The sequence below is a fragment of the Theileria orientalis genome, chromosome 4 (assembly GCF_000740895.1).
Source record: "Theileria orientalis strain Shintoku DNA, chromosome 4, complete genome".
NCBI classification, from domain to species: domain Eukaryota; phylum Apicomplexa; class Aconoidasida; order Piroplasmida; family Theileriidae; genus Theileria; species Theileria orientalis.
The window spans coordinates 1,627,694-1,650,088 of NC_025263.1; the positions used below are offsets into that span (position 1 = coordinate 1,627,694).

At 41.0% G+C, this 22,395-nt stretch overlaps 11 protein-coding genes across 11 annotated transcripts; 7 read left to right on the top strand and 4 right to left on the bottom strand.

The window, feature by feature from the left end:
* Positions 1 to 158: 158 nt before the first annotated feature.
* Positions 159 to 3,368, bottom strand: TOT_040000735 (hypothetical protein; the record flags this gene model as incomplete). Its single annotated transcript, XM_009694374.1, has 2 exons — positions 159 to 226; positions 263 to 3,368. The coding sequence occupies 2 exons, from the start codon at positions 3,366 to 3,368 to the stop codon at positions 159 to 161; spliced, it is 3,174 nt and encodes a 1,057-aa protein (XP_009692669.1).
* A 904-nt stretch (positions 3,369 to 4,272) lies between these two features.
* On the bottom strand, positions 4,273 to 4,986 carry TOT_040000736 (uncharacterized protein; the record flags this gene model as incomplete). The annotated part of the gene is made up of 2 exons (XM_009694375.1): positions 4,273 to 4,761; positions 4,858 to 4,986. The coding sequence occupies 2 exons, from the start codon at positions 4,984 to 4,986 to the stop codon at positions 4,273 to 4,275; spliced, it is 618 nt and encodes a 205-aa protein (XP_009692670.1).
* A 1,077-nt stretch (positions 4,987 to 6,063) lies between these two features.
* TOT_040000737 (40S ribosomal protein S20) lies at positions 6,064 to 6,695 on the top strand (the record flags this gene model as incomplete). Its single annotated transcript, XM_009694376.1, has 3 exons — positions 6,064 to 6,166; positions 6,337 to 6,450; positions 6,562 to 6,695. The coding sequence occupies 3 exons, from the start codon at positions 6,064 to 6,066 to the stop codon at positions 6,693 to 6,695; spliced, it is 351 nt and encodes a 116-aa protein (XP_009692671.1).
* Positions 6,696 to 7,009: 314 nt separating this feature from the next.
* Positions 7,010 to 7,806, top strand: TOT_040000738 (GNAT-family N-acetyltransferase; the record flags this gene model as incomplete). Its single annotated transcript, XM_009694377.1, has 4 exons — positions 7,010 to 7,191; positions 7,352 to 7,449; positions 7,511 to 7,610; positions 7,725 to 7,806. 4 exons carry the CDS (start codon positions 7,010 to 7,012, stop codon positions 7,804 to 7,806), a joined length of 462 nt encoding a protein of 153 aa, XP_009692672.1.
* Positions 7,807 to 8,085: 279 nt separating this feature from the next.
* On the top strand, positions 8,086 to 8,677 carry TOT_040000739 (conserved hypothetical protein; the record flags this gene model as incomplete). The annotated part of the gene is made up of 3 exons (XM_009694378.1): positions 8,086 to 8,136; positions 8,339 to 8,497; positions 8,615 to 8,677. 3 exons carry the CDS (start codon positions 8,086 to 8,088, stop codon positions 8,675 to 8,677), a joined length of 273 nt encoding a protein of 90 aa, XP_009692673.1.
* Positions 8,678 to 8,767: 90 nt separating this feature from the next.
* TOT_040000740 (uncharacterized protein) lies at positions 8,768 to 11,386 on the top strand (the record flags this gene model as incomplete). Its single annotated transcript, XM_009694379.1, has 4 exons — positions 8,768 to 10,365; positions 10,570 to 10,668; positions 10,831 to 11,249; positions 11,328 to 11,386. 4 exons carry the CDS (start codon positions 8,768 to 8,770, stop codon positions 11,384 to 11,386), a joined length of 2,175 nt encoding a protein of 724 aa, XP_009692674.1.
* A 140-nt stretch (positions 11,387 to 11,526) lies between these two features.
* On the bottom strand, positions 11,527 to 14,323 carry TOT_040000741 (uncharacterized protein; the record flags this gene model as incomplete). Its single annotated transcript, XM_009694380.1, has 6 exons — positions 11,527 to 11,829; positions 11,925 to 12,064; positions 12,164 to 12,356; positions 12,742 to 12,748; positions 12,857 to 13,595; positions 13,993 to 14,323. 6 exons carry the CDS (start codon positions 14,321 to 14,323, stop codon positions 11,527 to 11,529), a joined length of 1,713 nt encoding a protein of 570 aa, XP_009692675.1.
* Positions 14,324 to 17,289: 2,966 nt separating this feature from the next.
* Positions 17,290 to 17,460, top strand: TOT_040000742 (hypothetical protein; the record flags this gene model as incomplete). The annotated part of the gene is made up of 1 exon (XM_009694381.1): positions 17,290 to 17,460. One exon carries the CDS (start codon positions 17,290 to 17,292, stop codon positions 17,458 to 17,460), a length of 171 nt encoding a protein of 56 aa, XP_009692676.1.
* A 5-nt stretch (positions 17,461 to 17,465) lies between these two features.
* TOT_040000743 (conserved hypothetical protein) lies at positions 17,466 to 19,109 on the bottom strand (the record flags this gene model as incomplete). The annotated part of the gene is made up of 3 exons (XM_009694382.1): positions 17,466 to 18,213; positions 18,409 to 18,861; positions 18,991 to 19,109. The coding sequence occupies 3 exons, from the start codon at positions 19,107 to 19,109 to the stop codon at positions 17,466 to 17,468; spliced, it is 1,320 nt and encodes a 439-aa protein (XP_009692677.1).
* A 654-nt stretch (positions 19,110 to 19,763) lies between these two features.
* TOT_040000744 (conserved hypothetical protein) lies at positions 19,764 to 20,871 on the top strand (the record flags this gene model as incomplete). Its single annotated transcript, XM_009694383.1, has 4 exons — positions 19,764 to 20,309; positions 20,403 to 20,475; positions 20,513 to 20,569; positions 20,657 to 20,871. 4 exons carry the CDS (start codon positions 19,764 to 19,766, stop codon positions 20,869 to 20,871), a joined length of 891 nt encoding a protein of 296 aa, XP_009692678.1.
* Positions 20,872 to 21,755: 884 nt separating this feature from the next.
* TOT_040000745 (conserved hypothetical protein) lies at positions 21,756 to 22,193 on the top strand (the record flags this gene model as incomplete). Its single annotated transcript, XM_009694384.1, has 1 exon — positions 21,756 to 22,193. One exon carries the CDS (start codon positions 21,756 to 21,758, stop codon positions 22,191 to 22,193), a length of 438 nt encoding a protein of 145 aa, XP_009692679.1.
* Positions 22,194 to 22,395: the final 202 nt, after the last annotated feature.

Consider the following 22,395-nt stretch of genomic DNA (forward strand, 5'->3'; position numbering starts at 1 on the left):
GTATTTATATGTGTATATTATTTGTGTATATGTGTATATATATGTGTGTATATGTGTATATATATGTGTGTGTATATCATGTATATATAAAAAATAAATTCAGTAACTTACAGTAAATTTGATACAATAATATAAACGGTATAAATATTGATGTGAAATCAGTCATCAAAACAGTATTGATATGACCCGAGTGAAGGCCTGGGTCTCCAAATGAACAAAGGTGAAACTGGATAAGGAAGTCAGGGCTAGGAAATGGAGCAACTCTTGTTTTTCTCACGAGTTATGTAAAAGTGAGAAAAATTCTCAGTAAGGTCCTCAATGTCATTTTCGTCGTCGTTCTGTCCGTTGGAAGCCCCGTTCAAGTTCTCGCCAGGTTGGCAAGAATCGTTGGACTTGTCCTGCTGGTCGTTGTCCATTACGTCCGGTGTGTCTTCGGCAGTTTCGGGAGGTTTACCCTGGTTTGTGTCGTCATCTACCTTATCGAGCACTTGTTGGTCAGATTCATCATCCAGAGAGACTACAGTTAGGCTGTCCTCAGTCAAGTTATGGCGTCTCATGAACTCAGTGCGAAGCTCTTCCAACTCCTTAGTAAGCAATTCGATTTCCTTAGTCTTCTGCTTGGTCTTCTCCCTCTCTTCCCTGTATTTCTGCCTCAAGTAAAGAAGGTGGTGCTTCTTGACTTTAGTTTCCATCCTTTGAAGCTGCTCTTGTTCCATGGTGGAAGGCCTGCTCCTGCGTTTCATAGGCACTTCAATATGCTCGGGATTTTCATGTCGTATATAGCTTTTGGGGCCCACCTCAATATTGAAGTTTTCTTCGACGATGAGCTGTGATAGTCTGGATCTTGGAGGTTTGGGAGGAGGTTGTTTTGGGCGCGCTCCGAGATCATTGGTTGTTGGTCGAGATGGATCACTAGGTTTTGTTGTTTGTGGAGTGGCGCCCTCAGGATCTTCTTTATCGACATCCGAAGCAGTTTTATCAGCTTCTGGTTCATTGCTATTTTTACTAGAGGTGCTTTTACGGGAAGTCATTCTGAATTTGCGAAATGTGCGCCTACTGGTGGTTCGTTTTATGGTTTTAAAAAAGTCTCTAAAAGCTCTCTTTAATTTTTTAAAGCCCCTTGTCTTGGACTCTTCAGATTTGAGAATGGCATAATCAGACAGAGTATGGTGAGACTCTGTATCTGGGCTTTTAAGGTCCTTTTCACTAGGATAGTTGTCAGGGATTTCCTCCAGTAAAAACTGCCCTAGTATTTTTTTTGGCGGATTCGTCATATCAATGTCATCTTCTGAGTCTTTTGACCATAACATTAATCCTCTATTTCCAGCAGCAGCTGAATAATCTTCTGGTTGTGTTTGCAATTGTGTGCCATCTTCAGTTTGGGTTACTTCAGATTGTTTTTCATCGTTGTCATCAGTTTCAGTCTTATCAGAAAATTTGGAACCTTCGACCTCATTTCCTGAATCTGGGTTTTTGTTTAGAAATTTAGTTCTTGGAGCAGGTACAGGAAGTGATCGGGGTCTAGGTACAGGTCGTTTGGGCCGCTTTACAACTATAACATCGGGATAAAGTACCTGAGGGTGGCTTGAGGCCTTAGATAGGTTAGTAGATTCTTCATTGGAACCTATAACACAAGGCTGTGGAAACTCTGGTTTTAGACCCGATTCAATATCCATTGGCATAGATATATTGTCGTGAGAGTCCTTAATGTTATCATATTCAGAATCATTCTCATCGTCGGAAGACAGCGCCATAGCCTGAAGGGAGAAATCAGTGTTTTTCACATCTACGTCTTCAGCTTTAAGGTAATGAAGGTTACGTGATTTTGTTATTACATGCTTTAAATTAGGAAAGAGAGTATCTATAAGCACTTCAATTTGATCCTCAACCAAATCACAGTCGTCCTCATCAGAGTCAGTAGAATCCTCAGAGTCATCAGAATCACTAATTTCGGTGGTTTGAAAATCCGAAGATGCTGCAAACTTGCTAGGGTCGAAATCGTTTCCAAATATATCAGAAACAACCTCTGAGTTTTGGTCATTTTTGTTCTCAAGGTCAACATCTTCAGTATTACCACCATCAATAGCCATAGAATTCAATGCCTCAGATATTGCAGGAAATGTTTCAGGGTCAATGGATACCTGAATTGCTTCTTCTTGAGCTTCTTGAGGATCTGGATATTCTTGAGGGCCTTCAACTAACTCCAGAGGTAGTTCAATCTTTTCGACATCTGGAGGATCTTCATCCGAATGTCCAACAAAATGTAGCTCCTTATATCCTTTCTGTTCACATTTGCTGCACCTACATACTTCTAAAAATACTCCATTTACTAAAACAGACTCATCTATTTCATCACCAATAGGTTTTTCATACTCAATTAAATCCTGTTCATTCTCCTCTTTGATCGAAGTCAGTGAATTCTCTAGCCTCGCCTTTTCCTCATTAATAAGAACCTGAAAAGTTTGTAAAACATCTAAATCCGTTAATACCTTAGTTGGATCCAAATCTTTTACTTTCTTAATATCCCATCGACTCGTACAAGGTGTGCTTTGTTCCTGGGAACTATCCTTTACACATCCAATTTCTGCTTCTTTCATTCTTGTTTCGGCCTCCATAAGCTCTTCTAAAGCTACAATGAGTTCATTATTACGAAATATAAGTGATTCTTCGGTATCGCTAGATTCAAATTCATCTTCAATATGTTGATTGACGATGTCCCGAAGATCTATTCTAGTGGTCAGACGTCTTAAGAGTCCATAAGACTTACCTTTATTAGATGTGTTCTGGTAGGTTTCCATGCCATCGGGATTCGAATCTTCAACCTGGGTGTTGTCGCCTTTTGTTAGCATTGAAAACATAGCAACAACATCCATTTTTGCATCTTCAGGTGTAGTGGAGTCTTCACTGCTTTCAGCGCCCTGAGCACTATTCTCCAATGATTCACCCGCGTTTTCAGAATCATTTTTTTCAAATAATCTAGTTTCCCTTGTTTTTTTATTTTTCAGTGAATCAAATTCCTTAAACATTTCCCAAAAGTTTCCCATTAAATTATAATATTTCAATATTTTTCTGGCAGGTCCAGTAGAACTGCTGACTAATATAACCGGATTTTCGCCTGCTGAAAAACGCAAGTATCCCAGGATTTCTTCTTCGTAAGTGGGCTCCCATATTAATTGATTTCCGTACGTAACAGCCTTTGCAATCACGCCTCCTCTGGGAATGTAATACGTACAGAGCCGGGCTCCTACCTGGGAAGACTCAGTCAAAAAATGGTGATTGTTAACAGAACAAACGTCTAGCGTTACATATTTTACACAAACGGTGTTATTCGCTATAAGTAGCGATAACAAGAGGAATAGATTTAGCATCCTAAATATTCTTTTAGTTGGCTTTTTTTAGCAGAATCACTGTCTAGGTCGGACTTGATATGGGGAACTCTAACGATGGATTCTACTAAACCAGAGCTGGATCTGTAACAGATCTAACTTTAAAAAACTCAAAATGATCAGTTCTTTCAACGGCCGCGAGTTGTGCACCATATGTGGGAGCATCATGGAAATATTTACGTTTTGATGTGTGCACACAAACCTAAATACACATCTAGAAATTCCCCTGTTTGGAGCTGGAAATAGTGTTCATTTTAAAATGACCATAAAACTCATGAAATAAAACGATTATCTATTATTTGCATTATAGATCCATTTAATATTCGATTGATTAAAGAAAAAATAGTTATGTTTTCAGTAGGCCAACAAAACCTTCTAAGAGTTTCTCCGTTAAAATCATATTTATGTTGTGACAGTGTGTTAAAAAGATTATTTTAGAAAATAAACATACATTAGATCTCTTTACGTTTATTTACAATAATATTTACTTATTTAAATAACCATTTTCCTGTGGTATCTATGATCTATGTTGTACATGGCACTTAGAGAAATTAGAGTAAATCCATCGATTATATAAAACCAATACAAAATTGACCACCTATTCAACAGTTATAATCCAGTAGTCTAATTAACTTAAATCCATATACGATAAAACGACACTTAAAAGTACACACACTGCGTAAGATGAAACAGATAAATCAAGAGATTAATAATCTACCATTAAGGAAGCATCAAAAAAAACAGTATTCAGAAACTACATTTAAATAAACAAGCCGTTGCTTGTTAGACAACTGAAGGGTTAAACAAAGTACCCGGCAATTAAATAAAAATACAAACCATAAAGCATCAATCAAGAGAGCAAAAGGTAGGGGTGTGAGTCAGAATTTTAGCAGCAAGCGTTTGGAGTATCCTCGCCTGGGCCGTAGAGACGCTCGCTCAAGCCTCCGTTTATGTTGGCCTTCTCGTACTCCTTGTCCCAGTCAATGTTGCCGTGTCCCTTGGGGTAATATTTTATCACCTCCTCGGTGCCCTGAATCTCCTTGTAGCGAACAACCTCCTTGATCTGTGGAACTTCGACCTTGCGTTCGACCCACTGCTCGATAATCTGAGGTTTCTCGACGACCTTTTCGACGACCTCGACCTTGGGAACGAGCTTGTTACGATACTGAACCTGTGGGACCTCGACGATCTTTTCAACGTACTTGACGTCGGGGACCTCGACGACCTTTTCAACGATCTGGGTGACCTCCCTGGGGACGTGGATGACGCGTTCCTGGATGACTGGCTTGTGCACGATGCGTTCGACAGTTTTAATCACTGGAATTTCAACAGTCTTGGTAATGGTGTCGACTGGTTGGTAGGTAGTGACTGCGACCTAAAACAGCGTTAAAGTAATGTTAATTGTCGGCGCTATGTACACATACATATTTAAATCATATATACTAGTAATAAAAATTATCTAAACTCATACCCATTGCCTATCAACTCTGGATGAAACTTCATGGGCCCTGGAACGATCGGCGACTGTGTTAACCAATCTAACATCTTTGAAGTCAGTTTGACAGTCGCGGGCAGTGTTATCAGAATTACAGCACTTCATCTTAATTTGTTAGTTGTTTATCGTTAAATAAAAGTAGAAGGTGTGGTGTGTGTAGAGTAAGTGTGTGAGGTAAGTTGTTGCTGGAAAACGAGTTTAAGGTATTAAATATACAAACTACGCTTAAAGTATGATAAAATAAAGTTTATAAAGAATAAAATAACTAATGATTGACTTTAAAAAGGGAGAAACACAATGCACAGCATGTGCATGTTCACCGCGCAATGGAGTGCCGTTGATGATTTTTGCGAGGAATCATCCTAAAAATTCAAAGTATCTGGGTGGACTTATTAGAAGTTAGTCTGGAATAAAAGAAACAGGTGAAATTGGGGTGAATCTTCAGTATGAATCATAATGTGTACAGCTTAATGGGATAATGGCGGTGGTCTAGCTGTTGCACATCTAGCAGCTAGCCAACTCATATATGTTGTCTATTTTGTAGGTGTATTAACTAGTTATTGTGTAAATAGTATATATTTGGGTACACATCGAGCTTATACTGCTAAATATTCTATATATTGCTGGATTCCATGTAGGGGGATGACTATGGCTCGTCGTACCAAACTGTTATTAAATCGTCAATTATCCCAAATCTTAGTGGTTCAATATATGTTTATAAAAATTTGCTAATTATTTGTAAAATATTTGTCGATAAATAGACTTGATATAGATGTGTGATGTGACACACACAAGAGTTTATAATGTGGAGTTAATATACAAATATGGATCTGTATATGAGATTTACAGTCTATAACATAAGTGCTGTATATGTTTAAAAAAATAAAATGGATATAACAGTTGTACAAGAAACAAAAGTTTGATATTAATTAATTGTAGCTGATCCAAGTAAATAATTTAAGATGATTATTAGTACAAAACCAGGAAAAAATATGTAATTTAAAGTTTTCTATTTTCTTTATTTGGTAAAAGTATTAGTATATGTCACAAATGTGTACCATACAGATAACTCGCAGATTCTGTTGGGCCCCACCGGTCATTTTACGCAATCATTAATTTATATTTGAATTTGCAATCAACGCTTATTGGACCTAATTGTTGCTATTCCTAAGAAACTAGAAGATGGATAAAGATACTAAGGTTACTGGTGAATACGATGAAGAAAATCGCATCCATAAAATCAGGCTTACTCTAGTGTCTAGAGATCTCAAGTCAATTGAAAAGGGTAAGTATATATACCTATAACTTGATCATATGTGACTGTATTTGTTGGTATTTTCGGATAATGCTACTTATTTAACCTGTTACCCAATAGTTTTATACGAACACTATTATTGTGAGCTCATTAACACATAATGTACTCCCACATATGCATCATATATTAATAACAATTAGCTTGCCGCGATATAATAGCTGGCGCCAAGGAGAAGAACCTGAGAGTAATAGGCCCAGTAAGGATGCCAGTCAAAAAGCTGAAGCTGACCACAAGAAAGTCCCCTTGCGGTGAAGGTAGGGAATTACTTAATTTTAAATTATACTAACAAGTTAGGTGGCTTTTTAACAACCTAATTCATAGTCTTCCTTAAGTGATTTATGAAAATAACACTGATCAATATGCAGGCACCAACACGTGGGATCGCTTTGAAATGAGAATCTACAAACGCCTCATTGACTTGCACTCGTCGAGCGCAGTTGTCAGAAAAATTACTTCAATACCACTCGACCCAGGTGTAGAAGTTGAGGTCTCAATATAACCAATTTCTCTGCTAATTTTCTAGTAATTTGGTAATTTCATCAACAATACGTGCTTATATGGGTTTGTGATTAATGTTTATAATATAGTATTTTTTAATCGGCAGAAATTTTGATGAAATAGAGTATAAATAGAGGAAGTAACCCCCATACACATTTGTTCGATTTAATTTGATTTATTGTGATGTATTGTATTGATTTATTAGAAATAATAACTAGTTTAGATTGTAATGGTGTAATATGGTAATATATAACGAATATGTAGCATAGAATGAACACAATAACAATTTGTAGCAACAAATAGACTTTATAAATAATGATATATTCAAGAAGGTCGACAATCTACGACCTAGTCAGTCTTAGCGATTGTAACCTAGTAAACGTAATTGAAAATTATCAAATGAAATACTATTTTTATCACTTATTGTCATGGCCACACTTGACAAATATAACAACGAACCTCAGGGGAAGAGTTTGCGGATACTCAATGGCAAAGCTGTATGTATTAAAATAAGCGACTAGATATTTAGTAGGGCTGTGAAGTGTAGCTAAGTTTTACTTAGTTAAATATCAGTGCATAAATTTCTTAACTGTGAAGAGGATAAATTATATATGTACAAAATAAATAGACTGTTTAACACGCATTAATCGGCCACAGGGAGGAAGATAAGAACAAGGCAGGACACGTTACAGCTGTCGGAGTCTTGAGATCGTTCAGAAACATAGGAATCGCAAAGAAAGTAATACGCCAAACCCGTAAGTCCTACCAGCCCTTTTAGATAGAAACCGAAACTATAAGTCTGGATTCCATGTGTAGATGTGGCGATGAAGGAAGTCTACGACTGTGATTGCACGTATTTGTTTGTTAGAGTGACAAACTGGGCAGCACATTCACTGTACAAAGGGCTCGGATACTTGTAAGTTTACACAGTAGATACAGATGGTAGCTGGAATACGGGATAAAAAGTGGAAATAAGTAGTTAGATATTAAGTGGAAAGTAAAATGTGAGGAAAATAAAATGAAAATATAGTGTGGACGAGCTGTCGAAAGAATACTTTTACGACAAGGAAGATGCATATTCAATGAAACTAATCTTCAAACACAATTTATAAAGAAACTGTTAATTTGTAAAATAAAAAATAGTTTTACAAATGGCGGTAGTAAATTTGATGTAATATATGTGTACATGATATATATGTGTATGGATGAGTGAAGGAGTATGGAATCGATAATAAGCCCACACATCATGACATATATGGACAATTTTAGTAGTAATAGGTAATAAATAGTGAAGAAGAAAATAAATAATAAGAAACTGGGACTAATAGATAGTAATAGTAAGGTGAAAAAGGTGGTGGGGACCAAGAGATAAAGTCACTTAAAATACTCCGATGCGGCCATCTTTAAGACTATATTCACATGAATCTCCAAGAATACAAGCTGTAAGTTCATGAAAAATAAAAATTAGATAACTGTATTGATAAATAATTAGTTATATTGGTCAACGAATAGTAGAAATAATAAAACAACGGAAACTAAATTAAATATAAAAGAATTAGAATAGAATAAATAGTGTTGATTAAATGAATATGTAATTAGAATAGGATGGAAATATATAGAAAGAATAAACTAATTTATATGTAGCCGAAGGACGCGGGAGTAGTATTTTCAAATCAAGCGTTTCCACTGAGATACGTGTTAAACATAAAGCCGTGGCTGTTTTTATGTGTAGTAGGGTTTTCTGGCACATTTTGCGGTAATTATTTCTATAAAAGGTTCCTGCTGAGGCCAAATCCACCAAACGTAAGAAAATATACACATATACTAGGTAGATTAAATACCAGTAATTGATAAGTAAAATGAACTAGATAGGGTGTAAATAACTAGAAACATAAAATGCGGGAACTAAACACTGTGTAGCCTAAGCGGGACCCGAACGAGAAGCCTCCAGAGAGACACCCTCACGCACCAGAGGAAGAGTAACCTAACCCAAAAAACAAGGGCTAATAGTAAATAAACTGGAGATGGACGAGACAGGGGATGAACTAAGAGCAGAGAAAAGGAAAGGAATGAATGAATCTACGGATATTGATAAATAGATTGTGGAATGTGTGTATATGGTACGCAGTAGTGGAGTCCACCCTAGGGTACCACAGACCTCAGCCAGCAAAGGTGTACGGTACTATTAGTAGCAAATCGGGAGAACAGAGGTTCAGTGACTGCTACAGGCAGTATAAGTTAGGTTACGTCAGTGGTCACGGACAGTGGAGACCACAAATCAGTGGTGTGTCGACCAATCGCATAAATAGAGGCTGTAACAATTTGAACTGTAACGACGCAGTAAAAGGCGTAGATGAGCAGGGTGATGGGATCGTAGAGGAGGACAGTGGTGACATTGGACGAGCGAGTGAGGCTGAGTACTCAAATAGTGGTGGGAATGATGGTGAAGTTGAGCTCTTTGGCATGATGGCGAACAGAGACCTCGCAGAAATACAAACTGAAAGAAAGATAAAGATACCGTATGTGGTAGAGTACCCGACTGACAGAGTCTCAGAGGAGCAGGACATGACGAAGGAAGACGTGGCAAGGTCGATAATGACTGAACTGGGCTTTTTCTACCCAAGGTCCTCCTACACTAGTTTCAAGTACTACGGAGATACGACGAGAACGTTTACCACAGCCGACAAGGATGTTGAAGGTGACGATGCGCTGGGAGGTAGTACGGATTCTAATTTGGCTTCAGGTGACCTGGGAGAGTCTGGTAGGAGAGCACCTGATAAGGTTCTGGTTGGCAGCACTGCCTCCACGGCTGCAACTGCCAATATTAACGCAAGCAGTGGTAGCCATACCAATAACAACGCTAGCGGTGGTAACCATACCAATAACAACTCCGGCAGTGGTAGCCATAGCAACTTTAATGCCGCCAGTGGCAGTTTTAGCAGTAAGGGTCAGTCGGCAAGTTTTAGTGGTACTGGCGATGTTGGCAGTGTCACCGAAGAGGAAGAAGAGCGCAAAAGCTACCTGGTGAAAACGACGCTGATGACGAAACTGGACAAAAAGGAAGAGGACTCAGCAGCATCGATACTGGATGAGCAGGAGTCGCCAGTAGTTGGGCACCAGAGAGTGCGGTGGTTCCCAAACTACGTGAGCAGGAGTCTGAGGAAGCTGCACGACTACCTGAAGTACGCAGACCTCATTCTGGACGTACGAGACGGAAGGGTGCCCTTCACGCCCTTCAACGACTACTTTTTCAACATCTTCGAGTCGGAGTTCCCAATGAAGCCGAGAATAACAGTGTTCACGCACGCAGACCTGCTGCCGAGAGTTGGAATAGCGGACTGGCTTAACTACTATCGCAGAATAAATAAGACGATAATGAGGAAGTATAACGAGAACATAGAGGATCCGAGTCAGCGGAGAGTGGAGAACAGGACAATGTTCGTGGACTCGAGGAACGGAGTCAAGGAGATAGTGTACCTGAGGAAGCACATCTACAGGATGACAAGGAGAGTGCGCGAGCGAAGTGTAAGGAGAGGAATGAGGCCGAGAGGAGTCAGAGTAATAGTGGTTGGAATGCCGAACGTGGGAAAATCGTCGCTGATAAACAGGCTGCTGGGCAGGAGAGCGGCGAGGACGACGGGGATGCCAGGGACCACGAGAGACATCAACGTGTACAATGAGCGCGCTCGGCTAAGAGACAATGGAGGCAGTGCTACCATGGGTAGTGTTGGTAGCAATGGAAGTGGTGGCACCATTAGTGATATTGGTGATAGTATTGATAATACTACTGGTAATGGTAATGGTAATGGTGGTGGTTATGTTAATGGTAATGTTAAGAATGCTGGTGGAGCCACTGATACCGCCACTACCGGTAGTAGAAACAGTAGTGGCAATAGTGTTAGGGGTTACAAAAGGCTGGTGTTGATTGACACGCCGGGAATAATAACGCCCCTGATAGACATGGCAAAGCCACTGTTGAACCTGCTGACAACCAGCAGGAGCTGCAACAATGGTAGTACTGGTAGTACTGGCAGCACTGGTAGCACTGCCACTAGGGGGTTGGAAAAGTATAGTAGTCATCGAAATAACAGTGGAAACGTCTTTTCCTACGGAAGTAACTACAACGTGGCCGACAGGCAGACGATGATGTTAATATACTCGGGGCTGAACATCATAGGAGAGTCTGCGTGTGAAGAGGACGAAGTGGCGATCGTGGTCCTCAGAGAGGTCCTGAAGATGCTGACAATTAGGCCGAAGTACATAGAAACGTCGAAGATAAGGAAAAAGTACCCGCTACTAGCGACCATGATTGACAGGTTCATCGCAGGCGCAAACAGGGACTGGCTGGACGTGGAGAGTGAAATAAGCTACAACCTGGACAGAATAGCAACGTGGCTGTTTGGAGGAAACTTGAGCAGCTGCTGCAGCAAGATGCTGAAGGATTTCCGCAGGGGGAAGCTGGGCCACGTGATGCTGCAGGCGCCGCCTTACCTGTCAAGTTTTAGTGCAACCACTAACACCAGTAGCAGTAGTGCAACCACCGCCAGTGGTACCAGTAGTAGTAACACTACCACCTCTACCACTAACACAAATATAACTGCTAACACTAACGCCATTGGTACTAAAAGTGAAGACGTGCGTAGAGACGCCATTACATTAGAGTACTCCATGGGCGCCTACGAGGGCTGGTAGCTAAATTGAGTCCACCAAGATTAGCCTGTCGTCCTTGGGCCTAGTCTCCCCCGAGGCTTTATTGTCCTCGTCATCAGTTAAGTGCCCACCAGGTTGAATGTCATCATTAGGGTCATTGCAGCTTCCATTAATGTCATCATCTATGCATTTATATATAGGTGTGTATGGATGTGTGTTAGCGTGTGTGTACGGGTGTGTGAGTGTGTGTGTACGGGTGAGTGAGTGTGTGTTTGTGCAGTAGATAGTAATTGGGTGGAGGTGTGGCAGCGTGTGTGCCCAAATATGTAGATAATTAAGTAGGCGAAGGTGAGTAAGTGGTAGAAACCTAGCTGGGCCAAGTCGTAAAGCTGGAAAGCAATGGAGGGAACATTTTTGCGATATTTTAAAAGCTGCGCCATCAAGTATCTGAGCCTCTTGGAGTTCCTATTTACCCACGAGTAGCACTAAACGAGAATTAAGTCTGAGGGTTGATTGAGAGGGAGAATGGCAATGTATGTTAGCTAAAGACATTACAAATATGGGAATGGAAAAAACACACCTGACGCTGTTGAAACGAGTCGCCTGATGGCAGTATGTAAACGGTTGCGTGAGAGCAGTCCCTGCTGAGCTTGACGCCCATGATGCTGATGCCATGAATGAGCTCAGGGGAGATGTTGTGGCCAATAGGAAGACCGCGTTCTGAAAAGCAGTTAGCGATGGTTGCTGTGTAATGAATCTAGTGGAAGCTATTGTGTGTAAGAAGAGAATGTGGGCGAAGAAATAATAAGTACAACGTACGGCGAGTGAAGATGCTGTCAAAAGCATCTAAAATCTCACGCTGCCGCCTTAATCTGTAAATTTCATATCGTTTGGAAAAGAGTAAAGTGGATTTGTGGTTGTTGTTCAAATGTGTGCCCAGATTACCAGATAGAAACCCATAAGCAATACGAACAAGTAGAATATTGAGAATAAAGAGGGCAAGTTTCATCCACTTTTAAGGTAAAAATTAAACAATATGGTACACAATAAAAAGTTATTCATAAAATAAATAAAATAAAAAACTAGTGAGCCATAACTAGGTGGTAAACTGAAAATTGTGATGCCGTAAACACCATGTGTGCAAAATTAAGCAATTACCATGGAATCCTATTTAAAATTCTGGATTATGCTACAATTTCACTCAAACGTTAGAAATATCAGTGGAAGGTATCAGTATTCTCACAGGATTCGCTCATAACTAAATGAACTTAAAATATTACTTATTTTGTTCCAAATACACTGTTCAAGTGCAAATTAATTTATAAAAGAAATACTTCATTAAGCAGTGGAACCGTGATGTCAAGTTAATTCTCAGGCCGCATACGTTCCATTAAAACTCGTGCTCTATTACGACTGAGTGACCCGTAGTTAGTGGCGTAACACGCTCTCGTACACGTAAACAAAACATTAAACTATGCACATTAACGTAGACAAGACAAGCATAAACTCTACCTGAGGAAATTGCTCAGGTAAAGCACATAGGGCAGAATGACGTCCGAAAAGACCCTGCGCCGATTCAAGTCGACGGGCCTGATCAGAAACGACCAGCTGCCGACGCCAATGATGAGCTGGCAGGACACCTGCATCGTGATGAAGCGTAGCGTGTTCGTGTGCTTCAGGAAGAACTGGGCTGTGAACAGTCCCACGAAGTAGACCAGGTATAGCACGAACAGCGTGGGAAAGCGCAGGAGCAGGAACGCCGCCGTCTTCGTCATGAGAAACTGCATCACGAGGCTGTTGTGCACTGCATACGGCGGCGTTTCCAGCCCCAGGGACACGAAGACGTCGAACATGGAGCCTACGAAGTCCACCATGCAGAGCAGCATCATCAGCCAGTACACCCAGAGTATCTGCTTGTTGCCCTGCCCCTTGTTCTTTCTTGCCTTTCCGGGCTTTTTGAGGCTCTTCAGGTCCCCCTTGACTGAGGGCTGTTCAGCTTTAACTGCTGCTCCTGACATGGCGTTGGCGCTTTTGCCTGCTCTGTCCCCAACAGCGGCCCCGTCCCCAGCAGTGCCAGTAGTGCCCTGGTTTAGCAGAATGTACCCAACCGCCATTATCAAAATGAGCGATATGATCGGATAGAGTATGAACCTCAGTGCCATGGTAACCAGGCGGCTTGTCTTGCCGATGTACAGTCCCTTGTCCGTCTCGCTGAGCGTCAAGTAGTGTCTATATCCGAGCAATATTGTGCCTAAGATTCCATTAGTCCCGTTACACGTATTGGTATAACATAAGCTAGTATCACATAGATTAGTTAATATATAGGCTAGCTACTATAGCATAGCCTAGATACTGTCACATGGGTTAGTTAATATATAGGATAGTTAGTATCACATAGCCTAGCTAATATCACATAGAATAGCATCACATAGCCTACTGTCACATAGGCTAATATCACAGAGCCTAGCATCACATAGCCTAGATACTGTCACATAGGCTACTGTCACATAGGCTACTATAACATAGGCTACTATCACATACGCTAGCAAGCACCAAGTATATTACCTATCAGTAGACGGGCTAACTATCACTAAGTAGGTTAGATACCAATAATTATGCTAACTGGTGCTATACAACAGGGAACCTACCTGTCGAGCTGTAGAATATAATTACAATCATCTCGAACAGCGTCGAGTTGTAAAAATGGCGATTGAATGAGTGCATCCACTTCACGTACAGCCACTCGTACTGTTCGTACGAGAACAGCTGCAGTGCGTTGACGTGAGGCAGGCTCCGAGGTCCACTCCAGCGCAAACTGTGCACCATCTCTCTCTTCTTCTTCAGCGAGTTGCTTGAAAGCACTGATTTTTTCATGATTTTTTTAGCCCAGTTTGGCATCAGCAGGTAAATAAACTTGGTGAAGGGGTTATTAAACTCCACTGTTATGTTCATCAGCTTGTCCTCCTTAAGACTGAACATATTCGTTAATACTAGCAGTAATAGTAGTAGCTAGTAGTAGCTAGTAATAGTATTAGCAGTATTAGGATTGGTAGTGGTTTTATTAGCAGCTAGTAGTAGCATTAATAGTAGTTGTAATAGTATTAGCTTTAATAGCAACGATAGCATTAGTAATAGTAGCTAGTAGCAACATTAGTAGTAATAGTAGTATTAGTAGTAATAGTAGTATTAGTAGTAATAGTATCTAATACCAAGCTGACAACTAATAAAAGCTAGTAAACAACTAATAAAGGCTAGTAAACAACTAATAAAAGCTAGTAAACAACTAATAAAGGCTAGTAAACAACTAATAAAGGCTAGTAAACAACTTGTAACGCCTACTGTATGATTACTGAATAGCATATCAACAGTGCTAATATCTGTCTAAGTGGCTAGTGCTTACGCTGAATTGAGCGCCCTCTGGTGCACTGAACTCGACTCCACCCTCACTTTCCTCTCGACCAGCTCCTTCTCCGGCTCCACGTCGCCCTCGACGCTGTTGACGTCGCTCCTTTCTCTGTGAATTGTTTCTGGTGGAATGGTCGTGAACGGCTTTGTGTTAAATCTGACTATGGTGCTATTTTTTGGGAACCCGTGGCCCTTTGACACTCCCTCGGCGCCAATGTGGGTGCTAGCAGGCGCCCCTTCAGCGCCCTCATGCATCAATCTTTCCCCTATTATGCCCACTGTGTCCTCGCTGAAGGTCGTGGTCGTGCTCAACGGCAGGTTCGTTGACACCGTGTCAACTTTGCTCGTCGTCTTGCTCGTGCTCGTCATCCTGCTGCCCAGCCTGCTGCCGATTCTGCTTCCCAGTCTACTCCCCAGGTTTGCGCTTGTCAAGGTCCCAAACCTGCTCCCGTACAGACTTGAGAGCGTGCCCATGCTGTTGAAGTCTCCGTAGAAGTCGCTTTCGAACTTATCAATGGAGCCGTCTTCAGGGTACACGTCTGCCAGCGTGCTCGGCGGCAGGTAGTTGAGTTGAATAGGCTCTGTCGAATATGTCCTCCTTCCAAACGTTTTTACCGATTCGTTCTTTTCCAGGAACCTAAGCCACTCCGCGTCCTCCAATTCGTCGTCCGCCATGGTCTCACTGTTCTTGGGCGTATTGTCTTGACTGCACGGATTTGAACTTAGTCCATCTGTAAAATTGTTAGTCTCGACTAGTAAATTAGTAATTTATTAGGTTGGTAACTTGGTAGATTATTAGCCTAGTAACTTAGTAGGTTATTAGCCTAGTAACTTAGTAGGTTATTAGCCTAGTATCTTGGTAGGTTATTAGTCTATTAACGTGGTAAGTTAGTAACTTGGTAAATTAGTAAATTAGTAAGTTAGACGCTTGGTAACTATATTATAAGCACTGTAAGTATCTAGTATGACTGGAATTCGCAACGGTTAGGCGGCCAATGACTAAACTAATTGTAAACGTACCTCCTTCCTCAGGCGATCTCCCGTGCACAGCGCTGCCCACCACCTTCTTGCCCAGTGCCGGTGCCACCTGGTCCTCCTCGTAGCCGGCACCCGTGACGCTGGCTCCACTGGAAACGCCTGCAAACGCGTTGAAGATCACCTGCTCGAGCCTGACCAGGAGCGGGAATTCCTGGACGTAGTGCGACGGGTTCGCCTTGTGCTTCGCCATCAGGACCCCCAACTTCCAGAACCTGCTGTAGAAGGCCAGTCCTCCGACGATGTGGACCAGGAGCAGGCCCATGTCCAGCAGCACTATGCTCGTCTTTGTGGCTAGCCCGTAGCCGTAGCTGGTCGCCAGCTCAGTCAGCCTCGTCTGCGCGTGGCTCCAGTGTCCGGTTGTGTTGTGCGTCAGTCCGTGGAAGCTCGTGGGCCCTCCTATGCCCATGTGGTGCCCTAAGGTTCCCTCCAGGTCCGAGTACAGTCTGCGGACGAGAATCAGGTGGAAGCCCGTGCCGAAGACCACTCCCGTCAGGTTCACCGCCAGGAGTATGACGTACGGGAATCCGGTCAGCGAGAAGGATATCAGCACCAAATGGAGCGCCAGCACCGTTATGATCCCGTGATACGCCGACATCGTTATCAGGTCCACTATGCTGATCAGGAGCACGATTGGTATGAAAAACCTGTGGAAGCGCGAGTACGTTTTCTCCCCCAGCTCCGTGTTTCCCTCCGACTGCTTCGAGGCGTCGGTCGTCGTGATCGCCGCGTAGCCTCTCCTGCTCCCTGCTAGGCAGATTGTGAAGACCAGGGTCCCCGTGATCAGCGCCCAGGCCTGGCCCTGTATGTCCTGGATATCGTGCGCGTTTCTTATGATTCCGAATCCCACCAGAATGAGCTTGAGTATGTGGATCATTGAGAGCATCGCCATGAAGTCCGACGACTTCAGGTATAGCGCGTGCCTAAGGTTGTGCCATTTCATTTTAATGCTGCTCTATAGGTTTAACCTATTTCTGGCCTAGGTCTCTGCTTAAACAAATACTGTCGGTTAACTACAGCCTGCTTAACTGTTACTCTGGCGATCACTCCGCCAGTTGTTGAAAGTTATTTGTACAATTTACAGGAGCGTTATTGCTATAAACTACCAGAAAGTCGATTTTGTAGCTTTACAATGGTTTCGACTTTGCACATTCAACCCGGTCTCGGCCTCAACTGCTCACTTATTACACAAAATATATAAATTTTAAATATTATTACAAAGTTTTTATAAAAAATTAAAATGGCCTGGAGTTAGCTGAGGAAGTTAGGAGTTGCCATACCCAACTAACCAACTTCTACACACCAATTACTTGCTGACAACGCTCTATAATACATCAAGGAACAAATGAAAAGTCGTTACAAAAATCTCTCGAAATTATCAGATTAAATGTACTTATTCATGACTGAATATCAAGTTACATGGATTACGTGAAGCCAGGTAGCCAAGACGCTCGCAGCGGTCACACATTAAGCTGAAACAGATACAACACTTAAAATATTAAATTATGCTTCCAAATAAGTTGGTATTCGACGATAACTACCATGTTACAACATATGCTTCAACCTACAAAGAACTCATCCCCACCCATCGCATCTATGAATGCTGTTACACCTATTATCACCACATCTGCCCCTGCGGTTGTCGCCGGTCCGTGGCACTATGGGCTGGCACTTAAATCGCCTACCTTAGGGTGTTGTGTTTGAAGTAGTTTGAGTAGTAGGCCAGCTTAATTTCTTCCTCCACATCACCGCTGTCTTGGCCTTTGCCGCCCCTGCGATTCGCCTTCTTGCAGACTTTAGCATTTCGCATGTCGTCCAGCTCAATGTACCTGCTTCTGGCCCTCTTGTAGTCGTTGTAGTCCAGCATAAATCCCATCGACCCCCTCGGGCTGTCTCTGCGATTCCTCGGATCATTCCAGTTGAAGCGCACAGACGGGTCCGGAGTTGTGCAGTAGCATTTTTGCAGGACGCAAACCTCCTTGGACATATCCAGGTACCTCCCAGTGCTGTTGATGTACCAGAGCGCCTCCACGTTCAGCAGTGGGTCGTAGTTCCAGTTTGTCGTCTTTTTGGATTCTTTGATCCATTTCCTGCGCAAGTACTTCATCATTATGGTATTTGGTGAATATTCTTCATAGAATGGATTATAATACTTCGGCTCATTGCCGATTTCGTATTCATCGTATCTTGTTCCTCCATTCGTGCTTGAAATTCCCATGTTATTCTCAATTCTTCTAAGAACTCCGTCCTTTATCATTCCTACTACGTATCTGTCGCTGGATTCTATATTGAAAACCTGATTGATGCTGACGTATGGTATAGATGAGCCGAAGATTGAAAATGGGTTCCAGTGCCTCTGCTCCACTAGTTTTTTATGCAATTTTTCCCTGTCGAACCAATTTTTACATGGTATCAGCTTCGCTAACTTTCTATTCAGCCTGGTACCATTTAGATAGTTCTGTTTATCTTCACACATTTCATTTATCTTGTTAGTAGGCTGCTCCGGAGGTTTAATATATTGCGTGGTTGCGTTTAAATAATATTTTACTCCATTGTTGGCATAATTGTGTCGCTCGTAATCGTGGTATCCTACTGTTTCATCGCTTTCGTTTATGCTTTTGTACTCGTATGCGTTAACCTGGCTGGTTTGCAGGCCTTTGCGGGATCGAGCCTTCAGATACTGACTCAGCAAATAATTATACTGTTGTAAATACCATTTTTCTACATCTCTGTATGTCTCGAACTTGGATATCTGGGAGCATTCCAGCAGTTCATCATCATTTAGAATTGAGATGCCCATCGTCGTATTAGGTCCACCAAACTTAACCAAAAGGTAAAATCCCAGGTCAAAATTGTTGTAAAACTGTTTTTTCCTCAGTCTAAGCAGGAATTTGTGCCTGTAGTAGTCGTCTCCCTGGTTTTTAATTCTGTGAATAGACTCGATGCCATTGTTCACCTTAGGGGTTACACCATTCATATGACCACCATTGAATGTTTCATTTGTGTTATTTGTATAATCTTTATCCCGATGTGTATCATCCGTATCGGTATTGGAAGTGTGATCAGCGGAGACGAGTCTGTTGGAATCAAAGTAAGTAAAATCAGAAAAGCCTAAGCCATTGCGGGTTCCAAAATTGTCACCGGTAGTAGCAGTTCCGTTGTTATCGGTGGTAGAAACAGAACCCAAGCCACTGTTCGAGGGAGACTGGATGTAAATGGGATCATTTACAGTCCCGGTCACCAAAAGGTCAGAACCGTTAGATAACAAGCTGGAAACTATATTACATAATAAGCTTGGTTTGTCTTTTTCAAAAACAGTTAACATCCTAAAAAAATCCTATAGTTCAGCTTTAACGAATTAATTTCTTCCAACTAATTTTCAACAGAATTAGTAAATTAATTGAATATTAAATCGATTGTAACGTAAGAACTAGAACACATTTTAGTTGTTATATGCTACATGAAAGAGTTATTAAAATGTGTGGGCAACAACGGAGTGTTGATAAGTATCTTGGATGGGTCGACAAACAATATTATTAAAATTGTAATTAAAACAAAATTTTATATTATATTGTCACAAGATGCTTATTTTAACATGTAAACTGATTTGTTGAATAAAAAAATGATAGGATGAAATATCTTGGAAAAAGATATTGTATTAAATGGTTGTGATCCCCATTTGAATAATATCAGTTGTTTAAAATTGCAAGTATTCTTCCTAATTAGGTGGGATTGTTGGAGATTCCTGACTTCAAACAACGCTTACTTTGAGAAACAGTGTAGATATGGTGGCTCTGATGTCATAATGAGTAGCTTGTATGTTTTTAATAGGGCTAGGAGGGCTGATAAGTATATAGTGTGTATAATATATACAGTAGTCATATTGTATTTTTATTAATAGATTTAATAGTATGTGTAATATGTATGTGATTTTTTATACGTAATTAGTGATGTGTGTATTTAATGGTTTTTATTAAGGATGTATTGGCATATTGTTCTGATAATTTGTACACATTTTATCCATTGTAAAATAAATTCTCCTCTATTCCCTAGTCAACCTGTTACTGGCCTTAATAGACAGTCTAGTAGACAATACCCCTTTACCTTTGCTAGGCATGGTAATAGGCACTCTCCCTTCCCTGGGTACCCCCTATTTATCAAACAAAGAGATGACCCAGGTGAACAATTACAGGATCTGCCCAACTATGATGATGCGGCCTTGGATTACTCATACATGACCAAAAATCGTAACGCTAATCCCAATGAACAGACAAACGCCGAAGAACCTAACACTGAGGTCTCCAATGACAACGCTCCTGAACTAGCAAAAAACCAGATAGCTAGTCAGGGACAGGCCGGTACTTTTGGAGAGAATAGTGGCAACATGTCTAACAATACTAATTCTAATAACACTACTACTAATCACTACCACAACGGTGAACCTAACAAGGGAGCCTCTACAACCTTACAGGGTGAAACATCTGCAGCCAGGTTGAAGGACGACGTGCCTTTAGGTGCTATGCAAGTGAGTTTTTAAATTATTTTGCAATTCACACTAATTTAATATTACTGTCTATTAACCGTAAAAATGATCAAAACAAGCTGATGAATTCTTCAGAGTCCAACAACCAATTTGAATAACACAACAGGTATGTATTGGTTAATGGTTAAACGTTTCTTTCTGGATAGTAGTACTTATCTAAGTGTCTGTTAAAAATTCTAATATAGACGCATCACATCATAAGGGCGATACTTCGACTTTTGTAACCAATAACTTTTACAACCGTAAGTTCCTTGGATACTAGATAACTAACCTATATATCTAGGGATAGTTGTAGTAGATACGATTTGCCTAAAATAATTGATTAATAGCTCCCACTCCTGGAGACCAGAACACACTAACCGTTGGAGGACAACTGGAATACGAGTACCTGTGGAAGCGCATTTATGATATAGACAATAAATTGGCGCAATTAACTCCCATAGTTAAACAGGCGAATCCTGAAAGAAGAAAAGGACTAATCATTACGTTTGACCCGGACGAAAGGGGAAAGGTCGATGTGGAGAGCAATCCAACTCCTGTTTGAAGTAATTTGTTAGTTTAATAAGTTTAACTCGTAAGATAAATGTGTATGGGTAAGACTATTTTAACTTAAACTAGAAGATCGAAATGTTTTTTATGAACTATTATTGTAAATTGAGAATTATGATGGATTTGGGGCAGGTTTGTAGACTTGATCCGTAAATATTAAATGTTATTGTTAAAATAATATTGATCATTATACATAATATTTAATTAAATAACGATTGTGTACGCTAATTTAAAAGTTTGACAATAATCTAGTTGGGGGGCTCATGTGTAATGGGAGCAGTACAATATCTACTCAAATTAGTTAATGTATGTACCATATCCAGTAAATTTGTTAATAGTTTTTATTTGTATATTTGGCCATGTATAATAGAGGTGAAACACCACCAGCAATGGCACAATTGGCTTAGTGTACTCTTGGAGTAACGATTGTTTAAGCATTAATGGTAATACGAATCATTAATAGCAGCAAAGTTGCAGTGATTTGGTAGAAGTAAGTAGAAAGGCAGTGATAATATTTAATGATTTTGAAAGCAGTTGTAGCCCATAATTTAAAATTCAGTGGTTGTTTAAAGGAATTGGATAAAGATTTATCCTGACAGTAGTAATAAAATCAAGTAAAGGAAGTACACGAGTGGAAATAAGGGTTTATGAGTAAACTAGCTTGAAAATAGACCGGAATTTAGTGGTTAGGATTGACAAGGATATTGTACTTGAATTTTAGTTGTTGAATTCTAATTTTAAAGATAAGTTAGATGCACCGGTAACTAACCGAGTGATTGTGGTAAGTATTGTAAAATTTCAAATTAATTGTAACATAGCTGAAATAACGCAAATAAACGCGAATAAAACGGACAAGTAAAACACGAATAGCTGAGCAGAATGAATAGTAAGCCGAATGTTGGTTTGAGTCTGCTGTGGGTAGGGATGTTTTTTGGGTTCCTGAGTCTGCTCTTCTTCATAAATCGTCCACTGCTGGCTATCAGCAACGTGTTGCTGGTATTGGGGTTTTTGTTTCTGATGGGCGCCGGCAAGTTCTTCACGTTCTTCGGGAAGAAGATCAAGGGCACGATGCTGTACTGGATAGGCTTTGTGCTTCTGATGATAAAGCTGGATTCGGACAGCCTGATGACCCAGATGAGCGTGCAGTTCGTGGGACTGCTGGTGCAGATGTTAGGGTGCTACTTGCTCTTCGAGGAGTTTCTGCCGAACCTGATATCGTACCTGCAGTTGACGCCATTCAACAAGGTGCTGAGGGCGCCAGTGGTAAAGACGTGTGTGAATTTTCTGGATAAGAAGACGACTCATCTGCCGAGTTAACTCAGTAGCAATTTAAGTAACTTTGAGCTCCACAGTTGGGATCCAACGTTTCTCACTTACCGCATAAACAGCTGTCATTTAAACCACGATGATCACAAGCAGAAACATACACTCTCACCATACGTAAATCACAGTTGGGATATAAGTAATGTGTCAATAGGGCCGTGGAAACCATACTCACCACATAGGTGCCCTCAGCACT